The sequence below is a fragment of the Microcebus murinus genome, chromosome 4, assembly GCF_040939455.1.
Source record: "Microcebus murinus isolate Inina chromosome 4, M.murinus_Inina_mat1.0, whole genome shotgun sequence".
Lineage (NCBI taxonomy): Eukaryota > Metazoa > Chordata > Mammalia > Primates > Cheirogaleidae > Microcebus > Microcebus murinus.
The window spans coordinates 50,904,409-50,922,573 of NC_134107.1; the positions used below are offsets into that span (position 1 = coordinate 50,904,409).

General features: G+C 49.9%; 1 protein-coding gene across 4 annotated transcripts in view; it reads left to right on the top strand.

Annotated features, from left to right (window-relative positions):
- IRAG1 (inositol 1,4,5-triphosphate receptor associated 1) overlaps nucleotides 1-18,165 on the top strand; it is a 122,393-nt gene that overhangs the window by 42,417 nt on the left and 61,811 nt on the right. The window contains exon 2 of one of the 4 annotated variants that reach the window (XM_012755812.2): nucleotides 4,227-4,384. The exons of 1 other annotated variant lie outside the window; for it this stretch is intronic. In XM_012755812.2, the coding sequence (XP_012611266.2) occupies nucleotides 4,316-4,384 (69 nt within the window). In that variant the 5' untranslated portion in view covers nucleotides 4,227-4,315. Of the gene's footprint in view, nucleotides 1-4,163; nucleotides 4,385-18,165 lie in introns of those variants that run through there. 2 more of the 4 variants (XM_076002181.1, XM_012755814.2) reach the window with 2 other exon arrangements.

An 18,165-nucleotide genomic window follows, 5' to 3' on the forward strand; every position in this document is an offset into this window, starting at 1 on the left:
GCTCAGAGACCAAACGTTACTAAATACTTTTTCCTTTTATGGGCTGGTGCTCTAGATCACCATTTCCTGGAGATCGTATTCTAAACTTTGCTGTGATGGATGCAAGGTCCCCGTGCCCACGAGCTCCAGCGGAACCCAGATGTCACCCTGGGGGATGGACTCTGCTTTTACCTTGCTATTTTAAGCAGCGAGTTTATAATAATGGATGGGAGGGAAAGCAAACAAAGCAGGAGCAGCGTGGGAATGGGCCTGGCCGGCGGGCTGCCGGGCTCCCCCGAGGAGCTCGGGGTTCCATCTGGAAACGGGTGGGACCTCAGCCAGCGTCCACTCTGCTTTTACCCTGCAGCAGCTGACATCTGTGTTTGTCTGACTTAATTCATTCGTTCTGTTTTGGTTTCTGACACAGGGACTGACTTAAGTTCTTTCTGAAAGAGAGAGAGGTGGAGGAAGGAAGTGGAGATTTAGAAAAATGGGATGTTTTTTATGAGACTTCAGAATACCATGATCCCAGAATCCTGGGATGGGATCATCAGGACTCGTGGTTTGTTGTTACTAAGAAGAGTCCGAGATTTCACGGTTGGAAAGGACCCCTGAAGTTGTTAGGGATGCTGCGACCCTTGCTCCAGCCTTCGCTGGAGCTCTCCCAGGAACAGGGAGCTCACTACCTTAAAGAACAGCCTATTTTACCTTCAGATGGTTCCAGCCACTAGAAGGTTTTCCCCTTGCCTTCATCTGACCTTTCGTTGGTCATGCACCCATTCTTTGGGGACAATAGAACCACAGGAATGCTTTTCACCTATCTGCGAAGAGATTTTTATTTCCCCTTGCACTTTCTCTTCTTCAGGCTGAAGTTCTAAAGTTCTTTAAACACAAATTCTTGTCCTCTTAGCATCCTACTTCCCCTTTTCTGAACATATCTCAATTTGCCTGAATCCTTTTTAGCATGCAGAGAACAACACACTTAGTGTAAATTAAAATACAAAGGAAAAATTGAATAGTCACCTCCCGTGTTTTGGAAGCCATATTTCTACTAAGACAGCCTGGACCTGCACATACATCTCACGTAATTTTAAGAGGTTTTCTGGGAGACATAGCCAACTCCCTTGGTAGAATTGGGGCTTGTGGATATTCTTTTGCTACCCTTAAGCCCTGTGACCATATGCTTTACCCAGCGCCACTGATGTCACTGCTGCTGAAGTCAAAGTAAAGATGATAGAAATTAACCACAGAGCCCACCTTTGGGTGAACCCGATGCTCAGTTTGTTCACAGAGTAAGCATTCGGGAGGGGAGACACAACATGGCCTGGCCCCACAGCTCTCATTCCCAGGAGGCAGGTAAAGCCTGTCCAGTTGGCTTCTCCACCTCCTGTCCCATCTTCCCTGCTAGGCACGCAGCTATTCTGTTTGGAGAAGTTTCATTCTGCATTTGCGTTCATGGCTAAGCTTAAACACCATTTCTACTGTGGAATCTTTGCTAAAACTATGTCCTGGCATCCCAATGTCCATGGTTAGGGACACTTTTCTGAGGTCCTGCAACTGCTCACTTTCAAAATATTTACCCCCTTATATGACTTTCAAGCTGCCTCCAACCACTGGACTCTGTGTTCCTTGAGGGCCAAGACCATGTCCTCATCATCTTTGCATCAACAGCACTTGGCACAGGCCTGGTAGAGAAGGTGTGAAGCGGGTGTTTGTGGTGAAAGAACGAGTGACTCCATAGATCATCTACTTGGCATGAGATTTGTCAAGGTGACCAGCAGGGGGCGCCCAACTGTTTCAGAGCTGAGTAGGGCTAACTGTTGGCTGCAGGCAATGACTGAAGTCAAGAAGGTGGTTACCTAGACCAATCTTGGGATTAAAGGTCTCTGGTTCTTTAAACACAAATCGACAGCCGTTCTTTGATGAATCTTTTGGGTATCCAGGATGAATCAGACACCTCACTTGTCTCAGGGAGCTCAGTCCAAAAGTTCAGAGGTGCGTGTGCTGGCTGGCGGGGAGAGGGGGCTGTCAGAGCCATGGCTGATGCCAGGTAGGGCCTGCCCTGCAGCACTCCGGCTCTAGGGCCTTCCCAGGCCCTTTCTGCAGGACAGTTAAGAATACTTAATATCATGGGCGGTAGCAGGGCTTTCCAGGTCTTCCTCCCACAGCCTCCAGCAGTCAGCAGCACCTCCCGCAGGAACACAGTAGGTATTCAGTAAGTGTCAGCGTCCTTTGTCCACCAACCCTCACCCCACCGTGTGTCCCAGAGGTTCCCTGCCCATGGCATCTGCATCGTGGTTGTCATTCCTTCAGGGAGGCTCTACAAGTTGCAGAATCAAGCTGGTTGTTGGTTCTACAGATCCCTAAAGGTATTCCCCACCCCACTAGGGGAAGGAGGGAGTTTAGAGGTGGGAAGAGGCTTAGAAGAGCCCTCTGAGCAACAGCCAAGCTCCCTGGGCTGCAGACCCCCATCAGGGGGCCTCTGTGTGAACCTGCTCTGTGCTGGGTGTGTTTCCTCCTTGGAGTGTCCTGCTGGGAGGTGTTCTTATCTCTGTTCCTCTGATAAGACCGCTGGGGCTCAGAGGTGAAGCCAATTTTCTAAGGCCACATAATCAGTGAGTAGCAGAGTGGGGACTCAAATCCAAGTATCTGATTCCAAAGCCAGTGCTCTTTCTGTCTTGCTCTCCTGCCTTTCCAGACAGAGACATGGCATCACTGGTCTCCTCTTCTAAGACAAAGCAGAGTAGCTAGACCCCTTGGCTCAGGTCTGTTGGCAGGATTTTAGTCCTAGGCCTCTTATCTGATAAGAAACATAAAAGCAGTTAGTACACTTCCAGTTGCAAGTAACAAAAATCCAATGCAAAGTGACTTCCACACCAATAGACCTAATTGTTCCTACAACTGGCTAGTTCAGAAAGAGTTCAGGCTTTAGGAGCACTTCGATCAGGGCTCCAATTCTGTTTTTTTGCAGGTCTTTTGGCTCTGCCCTCCTGTGTGTGTGTTAGTTTTATCCTATCTGGCTTTCCTCATGGAAGCAAAATGGCGTCCATAGTACCATCTCACTCTACACACTCTACCACCCCAAGCAAGAGAAAGCCTCTGGGTCCCAGGACACTGCCATGTGCCCATTGGCATAGGCTGGGTCTATCGTCTATCCCTGAGCCAGTCACTGTGGGAGATGGATGAGGTTACGCTGATAGAGGTCAATCCCAGTGAGGCATAGAGACTACCCAGGGGTCCTCAAACTTTTAAAACAGGGGGCCAGTTCACTGTCCCTCAGACCATTGAAGGGCTGTTGGAGAGTGCGCCACACATTTCCACACATGTGCACTGTGGGCGTGGGACGAGTCGGCTGCTAAGCAGGCCAGGCAGCGACTGCAAAAACACCGGGGGGCCAGATAAATGTCTTCGGCGGGCCTCACGTGGACCACGGGCCGTAGTTTGAGGACACCTGGTACACCATGGGGAGGGGTAACCTGGCTTCTGGGAAGCAACTCGAGGTTGCTGGGGGTGGGCGCAGTGCTCACGGGCTCCACCCTGGCTGAGCCTCCAGATTCTAGCAGGGCTGGCGGGCGCGGTGAGGGCTGTACTCAAGTCAGAGAGGCTGTGCAGGGGGTCAGAAGAGCGTGAAGGGAGACCTTGGGAGGAAGTCAGGAAGCAGCACCCCTTACTCCCCACCCACATGGCCAAGGAAGGCTGTGTGGTGTAGTAAAAAGAGCCCTGGCCTCAAAATCCAGAAGATCTGAGTTCAACTGCTTGCTTCTCTATATAATTTGGGGCAGTGGCTTCCACCCTCTGGGGCAGTTGTCTCATATAAAAATGAGACCAACAACGCCTACATCAGAGGTCATCATGAGGATGTTGGTGATGCTCCTAGGACAGTGCCCAGAACCCAGTAGGTGCTCAATAAATGGCAAACAACTACCAAGCTGATCCCAGTGGACTATCCTCTATTAGCTACAGCTTTGAATAGTTTGAAGCCGTTTTTTTTTCCCTTCTGGGATAGCTGTGTTTACTGTAAAGACCAAATTAGATGCAAAATCTCTAAAGTCACCTCTGACTTTGTAAACAAAGCCAGAGAGCTGGAGGAAATGCAATTCCAAATGCCCTCTCTTAGCCTGGTTTGACCTCCGGTGTTGATGCAAATTCAAGCAGGCTCTCTCTGTAGCTTGTGGCTCCTGGAAATGGAACCCAGCTTGGGACAGGGATGGGAACGGATTTGACTTGTCCTTTTGGCGTCTCCCCAGCCTGCGGAGCCCAGGCCTCTTGGAGCATCTGTGGGGCTGACGCAGAGGAGGTTCCGGGCACACGGGGCCACTCCCCGCAGGAGGCTGCCATGCCCCACATTCCCGAGGATGAGGAGCCCCCCGGAGAGCCACAGGCAGCCCAGAGCCCTGCCGGCCAAGTAAGTGCCCCGTCCCTGCCCTCGGCTAGCCTGGCTGGGGGCCAAGCCAAGCACCCTGGGCCGAGGCCACAGCTCTTGGGCTGGCCAGAGGGTTTGCTGACAGCCCATGCAGGCTGCAGTGGACACCTGGGAAGGAGTGTGGCTTCCACACTAAGGAATACATTACCCCGAGTCCCTTCGAATCAACCAAGGCCCTGGATATCCTGAGTGTGGAGCCATCTAGGCTGTGCTGACTAAGGCCTCATGAGAAGTCACACTGCTAACCCTGTGGGCTCCCTCTGAAACTGGGGAGAGGCTTAACCGAGGCCTCATCACAGCAGGGTAGCGGGCATCAGCAAAAGGTCACTTAAAGGGAATCCGCCTAAAATGAAAATCAAAATTTCATAGTAAGCAATGAAAAAGGTTTTCAGTGAATTCTTATTATGAAAAAGGAAATGATGAGAAAAATTTATGTAAATGGTATCACTGAGGTTTTATTATACAAATAACATTATGAAAACAAGTTATTTTTAGCCAGATTAAAAAATATAGATTATATGCTAATTTTGAGTTTGAACAAAGAATGAAGTGTTGATTTTGGTGTTGGTTTTTTTTTTTTTTTTCATTCCAACGAAATGATCTGTTCACATGATGCCACATGGCTTCACATCTTACTTCACGGCACCTTCGTTAAGAGAAAAGCTTCATCCATCTTTCCAAGGATCTCTTTGAATCTTTGAAAATTCAATTCACTCCCTTTTGAAGAACCTAGTTCACCCATTGTCCTCATTGCTTTTCCTTTGTTTTTTAGCTGATCAGCTCCATCTGATCTCATCGGTCAAAACCTTGCACATGAAGCTGTCCAACATTTTTTTTTTAACTTCGTGAACTTTGTATACGATTTGCACTGAACTTATCATATCTGACAGTCGTCCAGACTGACCCGAGCCAGATGGGGTAGACGCTTGTTAAGTGAGGGAAGAATGTATGAGTGAGCATTATTTTTATAAATGGGCAGATTCTTAGTGAATATTTTCATGTTATGAAGACATTTGTTTTCTTGAGCATCGTAACTGTGGGAACTTAAATAGTGTATACTTAGAAAAGAACGGCCCCTGTGCCGCTGGGATGTGGCTCCATGTCCCAAGCTTGTGGGATGGAAATGTTCCAGAACTTGGCAGCCTGGAGGGTGGGAGGATGCTCTTCCCTTGAATGTCCCAGTGACGTGGGCCAAGCCCCCAGCCCTTCAGCCTCAGCAGCCCAGCTCAGGGTTCTCTTGAGCCCCCGCACCCCCACGGGGACTCCTGGGCCCAGCAGGTACTGCTAAGGCTGCCAAGTTCTGAAAGCTTGGAAATCGAAGGAGGGAGGGACAAGGCACTCACGATTGCATTCAAATGCAGACCCTCAGGCCATGACGTCCCTGGGTTCTGGCTGTTTAGTATTCATACTCTCCAGCCCTGGACTCCCCCTGAACTGCCTGTCCCTGACCCTTTCACTTGGCTAACAATGCCGTTGTCCTTGAATCAGGATCTCGTGCACAATCTAGCTCTCAAATCCTGGGACACTCCCCCAGACAGCTGCCCCAAGAATAAAAGCAGTCCTTAAGAAAAGATAATCAGCAAAGATCCAACTTCACTGTCGGTGAAGACAGGCTTTTATAATGAGTTCAGTTCTTCCCGGTTCCAGACCACTTTAATTAAAAGTTCTTTCAAACCATATCCTCAGGATAACACAAGATGACACAAAAACCTGTCACTTAGACCTGCAAGGGAAAGGCATCCTCCCACCCTCAAGGCTGCCAAGCTCATCTCAATCTCCTGTGCTTGCGATAGAGAGATACAAGGGCCCATTCCTTTCCAAGTATTTACTACCTAAGTTCCTGTAGTCAGGATTTGTAAGAAAACAAATTTCATCATAACATGAAAATATTCACTAAGAATCTGCCTATTTGAAAAATAATGCTCACTCAGACATTCTTCCCTTGTGGCTCCTTTCGCTGGGCTCCAGCAAAGCAGAAGCTGTTGGTACCTGCAAACATTCTTTTACAGTCTTAATTTCCCACGAGCACAGAGAGCATCACGGCACTTGAAGGGCATTCAGAGACCATCAGAGCCCACCTCCTCCTTTTGTAGATGTCTGGTTCTGGCTCCGGGTCACAGACAGACTGAACTTGTGGGGAGCTGGAATCTGGAGCTTTCCTGCTGGCCAGCTGGGGCTCTCCTACCCCTGCTTTGTGGCGAGTTCCCGGATCCCTCCCGCCGTGTGGCCACCCCTCGAAACTCGCCCTCACGCTGACCTGACACCTGACGGAGCCGTGCCTGTGTGAGGTCTGAAGGCACGATGGTTAGGTGAGACGGGAGGCCCAGGTCCCATCGGGGAGGACACACAGCGTAGGATTTCAGAGTATGGACTCTGTAGTCATTACCAAGCTGGGCTTGAACCCCAGCTCCTCTGCATCCTGCTCGAGAGACCTTGAGACCAAGGCTGTTCACTTTTCTGTGCCGCTGCTTCTCCTGTGTTACCCAGGTCGGGCATTAGTTGCTGCCTCCTAGGTCCTGCCGGTTCAGCCCAGCCCTTGAGTGCCTTCCGCAGCCTGAGGGACCACCCAGACTGAAGGCCACATTGAATCCAACATTATCTCACTCTCTGCCCTTCGTGCCAGGCCCCAGGCCTCCATGAGTGCTCCAGAAGCCAACCAGGCGTGGTCAGGAAGGAACTTCTCTTCCTACTGCGCCACCAGACAGCTCACATTGGGCATCTCAGGTGGCCACGGCCTCAGGGAGGGGCTGGAGCCCCCAGGTGCTTGTGCCAGGGTCCCTGGGGGTGTCGGCAGCCAGGGAGGCTGGGAGGCTGGTCAGGAGGGCTCTGCTGGAAGTCCCAATCCTGTCTGAATTCCTACTCTGCAAAGCCGAGAACAGGACATCCTTCCGAGGTTACAGCTCCCTGGGGCCCAGCCCTAGCTCTGGTTCCTCGGGTCCCAGCCTTCGTTTCCCACCACTGGCACGAACACTAGCCAAGTCCTTCTCACACTAACCATGAAAGCTGGAGGACTGGATCCTGTTTTGCTTTCTGCATGCCTGCGCACACAGACACACAAGACCACCCTCGGGTCCGTAGTCAGAAGCCGTGATCAAACACCACAAAGACACAGAGGCCCCAGCAGTGCGCTCTGTAAGGCTGTCCTGAGGCCTGTGCTGGCTCTTGAATAAGGAGAGACTCAGAGGGAAGCGTTTGTAGCCAGGGGGCTCTGGCAGGAAGAGAAGCTGTCCTAAGGCAAGCCTGGGACCTTAGGGGACAACAGAATGACAGATTGTCAGAGCTAGAGATATCCCAGGTCACATCTAAGCTCCTCCCGGACAGACTCTCTGTAACATGAGCCCCAAACCTTGGGAAGTTATTGAACTCCAGATTCCTCAGCCATCGCAAACCTACTGAATTGGAATCTCCTGGGGTGGGCCTTAGGAGTCTGTGGGAATATTTCCACACGTGGGGGGGCATGGGGGGGGGTCGCCAGCTCCCAAGGAGGCCTGCATGGTGGCTGGCCAGCTCCGTCCTGGTCAAGCGGGAACCTGCCTCGCCCAAGACGCTCCCTCAGTTCTGCCTCCGCACGGCCTGCGGTTCTGGGTCCTCCCAGAGTCTCTTTTTCTCCAGTTCCTTCAGTCTTTGCTCCCACGACAGTCTTCAGAGCCTCCCTAACCCCTTCTCAGGACACCCACCTGCCCGTCTCCCCTTCGCCCTGGGGCTGCAGACCTGGCAGATGCTGTCTTATTGAGCATCCACGATTTCCTGGGCTGTGACCACAGCCATGGCAGGAAGCCATGGGGACAGGACGGCCTCCTCAGGGGTGCTTTGCAAAACTGAGGTACAAGGAGGCTCACATTGTAGGAGCCCAGTTTTTGCTCTAGCTTCTACCTGGACAGACTTCATCCTCCTCCAAAGGGATTTAGTTTGCCCAGGGGCAGGTCCGTGTGAGCTAGTAAGCAGAACTCCCAGCTTCACACCACCTGCCCCAGCATCAGCCTCCCCCGTTCCTGCCTCCCCCTTTCCATTGCCCTCAGAGGCACCTAAGAGTAACAGCTAGCCATGTACTAAATACCGTTCTACTGCATTAACTCATTTAACTTCTAATGGACCTGATGGCAGGTATTATCATCCCCATTTCATAGCTGAGGAAACTGAGGCACAGAGAAGTTAACCACTTTACCCCAGGTCACGCAGCTCATAAGCGACAGGCCCAGGATTCGAGCCCAGGCAGCCTCCCCAACAGCCGCACTTAGTCTGTGCTTTGCTCTGAGCACCGCTGACTTTGCCTCTGGGCCCTCTGTGAGAGCTCTGGCGCCTGGGCCAAGGGGTCATTGTCCTGTGCTCCCAAAGCCACCTGCCTCAGAGTGGCCAACTTGGGCCCTACGGAGCTCACTGTCAGGCGAACACCAAAGTGCTGCAGCTTGTGGCACTGGGTCTCAGCAACGCCCTTCCGTGTGCCATTCCCTGGGTGCGCAGGCCAGCGGGGCCAGCGAACGAAGCTGTGTATCACACTCCTGCCAAGGTACATGTGCTGCCCTTCCTCGTTCTGCTTTAGCCAGGTGATAAAACAGCACAACCTGTTGCACGTCAACTCCTCAAAACACAGGCCTCCATGCTATTGCCTGGTTTAGGCCACAGACGGGAGGCCCTCCAGGTCTCCCGGAGCATCTACTTTGTGTTTCATTTGCTGACACTCTAGGCAGACATGGATGCTTAACCCTGTTATGCAGAAGCATCTTGTGGCTTAAGAATATTGCAGCACTCAGCTAACCAGTGGTATCCCTGCCTTCCCTCCCCTAATTTTTAAGTAACTGAGATGAGGTTGCAGGGTGCTCTCGAGAAGCAGCTCTTTGTGTGTGGCCCTGACAGGAAAGGATCTGCTTGCAGAGCACCTAGAACCCCTGGCCACGAAGCCAGAGAACCGGGAAGTACTTGAATGCGCCAATCAGTGATTTCCAATGGTGACATCTATTGGTCACCTGCTATGTGGTCTCTTCCCTCCAAAGTAGATATTATTATCTCTATTTTATTGATGAAGAAGCTGAGTCTCTAAGAGTGTATGCAATTGCCAAAGGTCACATAGTTGTGTCATGGTTGAGTGGAGGTTCAAACTCAAGTTTCCTGTCGAGGTATTCCTGCCAGCTTCTCCCTCCTTTCCTGGCCCTACCTAGCAGTAAAGCCGGTGGCGTCCTGGACACCAGAGGCCCCAGGTATGGGAGCAGGTGCTTGGTTCTCATTTTCTATGGAAAAGATGCTGGGGAAGGGTCAAAAGGGCAGTTCCACTAGGCTGGCCTCTAGTGGTTCTGGTCACAGAATACGAGCTGTGAGTTGTAGCTGTGGAAGTGCCTAGACAAAGCAGAAAGTGTTTTAGAAATAATGATGGTTACAAACTGTCAGGACTGCATATTATAGTTATTTGTCCTTAGTTCCTGTTGTCAGCAGTGGAGCAGATTGTCATCCTTTGTTTTTGTCTCCCTGTCATACTGTAGGTGAGCTACTTGGGGTCAGGGGGCTGTGTCTTTATCTCCAACCCTCAGCATGGGCTCTGGTGTGTGGTGGGAGCTTAGGGAAGGATGGATGGGACAAGGGGCGGAGGGATTGATGGATGGATGGGTGGTTGTCTGAAAGACTGGGTGGGTAATTGGCTGGCTGGATGATTAAACGACTACGTTAAAGGGTGAAAGGAATGGAGGGGGGAGACTGTTAGGAAGGGAAGATAGAGGATGATGATGGATGAATGGCTGGCTGGCTGGGTGACTCTCCACAGAATAAGGCTAATGACATCGTGTGCACTTCTGCACTCCTGAAGTCTGTTCCACAAGATTAAAAACAGCAGTGAAGGCTGGGTGTGGTGGCTCACACCTGTAATCCTAGCACTCTGGGAGGCCGAGGCAGGCGGATTGCTCAAGGTCAGGAGTTCGAAACCAGCCTGAGCAAGAGCAAGACCCTGTCTTTACTAAAAATAGAAAGAAATTAATTGGCCAACCAAAAATATATAGAAAAAATTAGCTGGGCATGGTGGCACATGCCTGTAGTCCCCGCTACTCAGGAGGCTGAGACAGAAGGATCGCTTGAGCCCAGGAGTTTGAGGTTGCTGTGAGCTAGGTTGACGCCATGGCACTCTAGCTGGGGCAACAGAGTGAGACGCTGTCTCAAAAAATAAATAAATAAATAAAATAAAAACAGTGGCGAAGAAGGCAGGATAATCTGTGATTATTTATCCCTGGTTTCTAGGAATAAAGTGGACAGTGGCAGGAAAGAGGGTCCAGCAGAGGCAGGGCAGGCCCGCGGTGCATTGGAGATCTGCAGCGCAGACACTGGGGAGCCCGGGTGGAGCCAGGGAACCAGCAGACCTCAGCTGGGGCACTTCCTCCCTCCTGCGCCCTTAGGACTTGCCACTGGAGTAATTGTTTTTTCTTGAAAGTCCCCAGAGAGTCCTTTTGTCCTGTCATAGGAGCACTAACTCCTGTTCTGCTGGAGCCACTCCCTCCTGAGGCAGGCCCTGTCTGCCCTCCCGGCTAGAAGAGAGGGATCTGGGATATAGCCTCACGGTGCCCACCCGGCACTGCCACCCTCACTGTCATTATTATTATTGCTTTTTCTCATTTAATCCTTAAAACAAGCCTAGAATGGGGATTATTCGCTCAATATAATGTTCAGGAACATGAAAGTCAGGGAAGTTAAATAACTTGCCCCAGGTCACCTGGGAGAATTCCGGTCTAGGCCTCTGATTTCTCCACCACCCCAGGGTGCCTTCCAGCAGGGTCTTCTCTCCCAGGCTGCCTGCCAGGCCCGTCTGCAGGGGCTAAACTCACCATACCAGCCTGAGCTGGGAGGGGGCGAAGGGCTGGGGCTCTTCCTTGGTTTCCTAGCCCAGGCCTAGTCATGTGACATCGGGGAAAGGAAGCTAATATTCCCATCTGGCCTATATTTATCCTTGTGCCCGGGCGGTTAGGAAAACTATTGTGCATTCCTGGGAATTTATGAGTGAAATAAACATTGAAATGTTTCTATAAGATTCTTTTAAGGAGAACAAAATGTGACCTGCTTATGATAGGATGCGCTTGCTGGGAGATGGCCCAGCCCACAGTGCTTGGCCAATTCCAGGGCAGAGAAATGCACCCCTAGCGAGCCTGGGCCCATGGATTGGTGAGAGGGGCAGGGAGCCAAGGACACCCCTTGTCCCTGTTGTCTTTCCCGCTGCTGTGTATTCAGCCTCTTGCTGACTCCAAGGGCTTCCTAGAGGAAGAGGCACCTTCCATGCAGGAAGATGCAGCTTGAAAGACTAAGAGAGAAATGTCGGAGGCCAGCAGGACACCAGGAGCCAGGGGAGGTGAGACCAAAGACAGCTGTGACAGTTATAGGAGCTGTGTGGGACAGTGGGAAGGACACAGCCTGTGTTTAGTCACTGTTGACAAGCAGCACGGTCCTGGGCAAATCAGTGTTTTCATTGATAAAATGGGGATCAAAATAAGAAAAGAAGGGAGAGAAAAGAAATGTTATCAGTCACCTATTCTACGCTCAGGGCCTTCACTTTCATCTCCTCATTTCTTCTTCGCAATTCTGTGAGTTGGGGAGGTTTTGTCACTCCCAATTTGTAGATCTGTGTCTTGAGGTCCATTCATGGAATTGCTGGGAAGACTAAATGAGCAAACGCGAGGAGCGTCTGGGACGGGGCCCGGCACACAGTAGGGCTGATTAAGTGCCACTTCCCTCCACCCACATTTGTTTCTTTGCTTCCGTGTCTGTAAGCCACAAAGGGCATCCATTGGTTTGAGAAGCAGGGGGTGAGGCAGGCAATGGAGCCAGATGAAGGTGGCCCTGGAGGTGGGCTTCTCTGGGAGTCACTGAACACGTGGGCCTGCGTGGCCAGATGCCCCAGGGAAGAGGCTCGTGGCCCCATGAACACAAGGGCTGGGGCCTCCTAATCCAGCTCCACATGGTGGATCAGACGCAGAAGTAAGAGCAATAATCTCCTCAAAACCAAACGTCAAAGTAATTAATTCAGTCCCAAAGGTGGTAATAACGGAATAATATTTAACACTTACTGGGCATGTACTAGGTGCCGGGTGCCCTTCCACAGGCTTTCCATCTAGGGCTGCCAGATTTAGCAAATAAAAAATACAGTTATACATTATGTGTGGTGCACATGCCTGTAGTCTCAGCTACTCGGAGGTTGAGGCAGGAGGATCACTTGAGCCCAGGAGTTTAAGACCAGCCTGGGCAACATAGCAAGACCCTGTCTCAAAAAACAAAAGAGAGAGAGAGAGAGAGAATGTAGCTATGTCCATGCAATATTTGGGACATGGTTACACTAAAACATTATTGATTGTATATTTGAAATTCAAATATAACTGGGGCACCCTGTCTTGTATCTGGAAATCCTATTTCTATATCAACCTATTTAATTCTTGTAACTACCCTGTGGGATAGTTATTTTATAGATGAGGTAACCAAGGCACCAAGAGGCAAGGTAACTTGCCAAGGTCACGCAGGTAGTAAGTGGGAAGCTGTGTCATAAGCGAGTGTGGCTCCTGAACCCGAGGCCCGTGCAGTCCCCACGCCAGTAACTTGCCTGGCCGGCTGCATGTTGGGTTGCACGGCCCACACGAGCCTTCTTGAGCGCCAGCCTTCTGTTTGACAGCTCAGAGTGGGAGCAGAGATGGGTGTTTACACTGCATTAAAATCTGGCAGAATTCACCCCAAAGGCCTCTGGAATCTTCTGACACTCTCTCTCCTGGATTACTTTTTACAGAGCCCCTGCTAGAATGAAAGTAGCCTGCACAACACATTAACGTGCCCATCAAAGAGTTCTGCAGAAAACTAGAAGTTTCCCAGAGCTTGCTCAACCATTCTGTGAGCTGATCAGGGAAAGAACACTTTGATTTTATGATCTATGTATTTTGTACACATTAGAGAGAGAGGGTAAAGAGCTTTTTAGGATGTTCCATCAGGGGATTAGAGGATTTCCCCCTGATTGCTTGATGCTTCCTGGTGTTTAAGCAGCTTGGAATTGTGTGTGTCTGTGGCTACAGGCTTGGCACTTGCCACCCCTGGCTTGTTTATGGCTTTTTGTGTGGTCACCTCTGCCCAGGCCCTCTTCCGAGTGGGGGTGCCCATAGTTCTGTGCATGGGGGCCACTGTAGGAGAGCTCTGCTGCACATGGTCTTTAGCCAGCTGGCAGAGAATGCTCACACCAGAAAGCAGCTCACTCCAGTGCCTTGCACCCATTCACCCGGTAGGTGTCAACACTGAGGACACTATCAGTCATAGATGCAGAGGGCACTTCCACTCCTGTCCCCATCCCATTGTGCTAACAGGAAGCAGTGCAGAGGCCTGCCTGGTTCACCTTTGTCATCCCAGGCCCTACGTAGACCCTGGCTGCAATAGGCATTCAATAAATGTCTGCTAGATGAATGGATAGAACAAGGCATAGTAACCTGGGAGTGTTCACAGACTTCATCCCTTCCCTGGACTCCAAAGGGAATCTTATCATTGCCAGGGCAGGGCCCCGCTCTTCTCTGAGAAGATCTGTCCTCCGCAAGACTCTTTTGTAAACTCTTGTGAGTCGATCATAAAAAGAGAGGCTAAGACAATCTGCGAAATAAATAACTGGATGGAGCTAGGGGAGCAAAGGCTGGAGAGGGAGAGAGATGGAGAGAGAGAGAGGAGAGAGAGAGAGACAGAGATCTGGGTGGGGAGAGCACCCAAGTGAAGAGTCATCAGAGTGTGGGGCGTGAGAACAGTGTAGGAAAGAAAAAAGGGGGGATGAAGGGGAGGATGGGAGTAAGGTTTGTTCTCCTTGTGTGCACTTTGAGAGATGAGAGTAAAGAACAAAGTTCTTTTTCTGTTGGTTTTTGTCTACGGAACAGTTCTTGAAGGCGATCCTTCCCAGAGCCGGGACCACATGGATCACAGGCTTGTCACTAGGTTTGAGGTCAGAGAGTTTGACCTCAGAGCCAAACCCTGCCTGGTTACAAGCATGCATTTCTCTTTGTCTTGCAGGGATATTTGTATTTATCAAATTCTTCCCTCATTTACATAGTCTCATGTTTTTATAGCTTATGTTGTATTGTTGGTTATTTCAAGTTGCTTTAAAAAGTAGTATGTCAATAAAAAACAAAATCTGTATTCTACTTAGTAAACTGAACACACGAAACTCTTAGAAATGGGTACATACCCTAATTCCACCATGACTACCACAGCTATTTTTTCAGAACACAACATGAAGAAGTTAGTTCACAGTTGGCCCATCCTGACCCTTTAAACAGACACAGCGCATCTGTATCAATGCATGTGGGAATTTGTAAATCCCCCACAAGGGATGACAGAAAGCATATAATAGAACACATGTGAAAATGATATTTTAGCCAAAATGCATTTCTTCCTGTTCACCAAAGGACTCATAAGAAAGAAATTCTCTAAATATGACAAACATGAAAAAGGCAGTTTTCAGAGCTCAAACTTGCATAAGTTGAAATAAAATCTACCCAGGAAAGAACCCCATACATGTTACAAGCATAGTTGAAGTTTCTCTTGGCGTTCCCATGGTGATAGTCAGGCACAAAGCCATCTAGGTGCTGTGGGTGGGGGAGATTTTAAGCACAAACCTCCTGTGCCCCAGAAAACCAGCCAGAATAAGAATCATGTGACACAAGGACAGTAACCTCTGGGGCTAGGATGCCTTTGGGGCTGGGATAAATGATTAAAGCAAGCCAGTTTCAGGTAGCTTAAACCGAGGGTTACTCTGTAGAAATGTAGAGCCAAGATTGCTTGATCTCTCAGTTTCAAAAAAAGCAGGATTTCCAGACCTTTATGTGAATTCTTCCTATTAAGGAATGTTAGTAACTAATTAAAATATTTGTAAACACTACTCCAGCAAATGCACCCAAAGTCTCTCATTTGCACCTCTGAGCTCAGATAAATGCTTTGGAGGATGCTTGTTGCTCCATTGACATCCACGAGACCACACTAGCCCGAAATCCTTTAATGATGTGAAGAGAAGCCTCTGGGAAAGCTTCCCACTCACCTGAGAATCCACACAGTAGAAAATCCCCATTTCTTCCTCTTCCATGGCTCTCTGCTTTAGCTTGGCAACCCCCTGCCAGCCCTGCCTGCCCTCACCTCCATCCAGTCACCTGCCATTTTGACACACTCAGCCCCCCTGGAGTGTTCCACTGCGTGTCCTCAGGCCCCCACCCCATGGTCTAAGATCGTCCCGTTTCCCTCTGGCCCCCTGGAAGCCCCCAGCCTCTCTGCTGCCTGCTGGCCTCCCACCAGGGGAGCCCACTGGACGAAAGGCAGGGAGAACTGGCTCTCTCAGAATAGAGCCACCTTTCATTTTAATAATAAGCCAGTGTTGGTTCCAGCCACAAACATCATGCTGGCTTTCTGTCGCTCCCCCTTGGCCGACTGTGGGTGTCCAAATGGAGCGTGACACAGCTCCCATGCACCAGGGAGCTCCTCGTCATCTCTACAGGGGAGGACGGGTGCTCTAACAGAGCTGCTTCCATTGTCTCAACCAATGTAGGATTCATGGGGATTCATGAACGGATCTGCTGCCAATATTTCTGTGTTTTCTCTTTGGGTGGTTACTCCCCAACCTAAACTTCAGGACTCCCCATCTCTATAACCATAAAGACCAAACTCATTGGAGTAGCTTCAAGGTCCTTCAGAAGCTGCTCAGCCTGTTATGCTAGTTTCACATTCTTCCTCCTGCCCTGACCTCTCCCGTCTGGCACACCCCACAGCCCATGCGCTTGCTCCAGCTACACTAACAAACCCCTAATTCCCAGTTATGCTTCTGCTAATGTTACTCTCTTTGCCTGAGTCCTGTCCCCCAATATCTTTATCCTGCCAGCCCCTATTCATCCTTCAAGACCTAGCTCAAATATCTGCTCCTCTATAGAGTCTTCTCCAACTCCCCTGACTACAGAGTTTTCTTCTCTTTCCTGTGAACTTGCACAAAATATGGCCCACACCTATTACCTTATACTTATTATAAGTATTAGTTACTTCTCTGTACCCCTTGCTTGACTGTCACCCCTTGAGAGTCTTCTCTTCGTATCTCAAGCTGCTCCTGGCACGTGGAGATAACCAAAATGTGTTGAATGAGACAGAAAGAAATCTGACAGTAATATACTCACATTAAAAATAACAATCAAGTGCTAGGTGCCTTATAACATTAGTTTTAATCTTCACACCAACCTTGTGAGTTAGAGTTTATAATCATTGAGCACAGAGAGGCTGAATAACTTGCCCAAGGACACACAGCTAGTAGTTGATGAGCAGAAATGTGAGCAGAGAGCCCGAGGAATGTCGTCTTCTCAGGGATCTGGCTTAGGGTTGCCACATAAAAGCGTCCTTTCTGCAAGGGAAGCAACACAGTGTTCCCCTGGCTGGACTCTCACTCAGAGACTTCTCCAGCTCACACGGCCTTATGTTTGGGGCCAAAGAAGGGAAGAGACGCAAATGAAAATGGGCAAAGCTGGTTTCACTAAAAGTTGTGGGATTTAAGAAGTCCAGACAGCACTGTACAGGACCCATTTAACAAGGTGTAATATTTGAAGAGGAGAGAGGGCCTCCTCCCCACCTGCTGAGGAACCAACACCTGCGTGCCGAGGGCTCCCGAGCCCAGCCCAGCCCTGGCTCTGTGAGGCCCCAGCCCGTCGGCAGCGCCAGGCCACGGCTTCTCAGGGCCAGCGGAGGTAAGGACGCTAATGCCCAGGGCTCCAGAAGGACTTGGCTTCCCAGGGAAAGTGGCTGCAGGAAGCAGCACCAACAGTGGGAGGCGGCGGTGACCCACTCAGAGAATTAGAAGGCAGGCCTTTTTTTAAATTTCAGGATATCGAGGGGGCAGGCCTTTGGCAAGGGCAGTGGCATTCAGAGGGCCCTGGCAGCAGCGACAGCACAGGCCGGTCAGGGGCGGGGAGGAGCAGGAGGAAAATGGCTGGCACCGTCTTAAGTTGATGAAGGGACATCAGCGAAAACCCCTGGAGAGTCTCCCAGACATAACCGGGAACCATTCTGAGATGAAAATGCCGCAATAGCAGGCAGTGCAAGAACCAGAGAGATGCTGAGTATATCACTGTTAACGGGGTCCCATTTTTACCTCCTTTTGGCCTGGGAAAACAGGTGGAGGTGCATTTTTATGGATCGTATTCCATATTGCTTTTATTTCATTCATTCATTTATTTACTCAACAAATATTTATTATACCCCTGACGTGGTTTTACAATCTATACAACCATCTGTAGCATATGCACATACAAAGGACACTACAACTTCCCCAACCTAGGATATAATAACTTTCATTTCGATAGTTATTTACTTGGGAGTTGTGACATAATACCTCGAAAGTGCAAGGACCAGTCCATAACTGTTGTTCTAATTTCAGAAATATATATTTATTTGGATAAATATGTTTACAAAGTAGCAAAAAATTAAGCTGCAAACCATGACCCATTGAACAAATCACCTTTACTGCAATGTCAAAACCACCCAAGGGGACTGTCACTGAACAGCAGCAATGTGTGGGTGCCACCACCTTTTCTCCTGGCTTTGATTCCTCCCCAGCCAGGCAGGCCACAGCCTGAGGACTCTGCACCATCCTTTTCCTGCATTGCCACTGAGAGTAACAAGGGACAGCTTGCAGTTTCCCTGGGCTTCGTGCATGAAAAGTGGACTGTGTTAAGCTTGGGTGAATGCCTGCTGAGTAATAAAAGGAGAAACTGCCTATTTTTTCTCCTGAATCATCCAGATAAACTGTATTTGTGCAT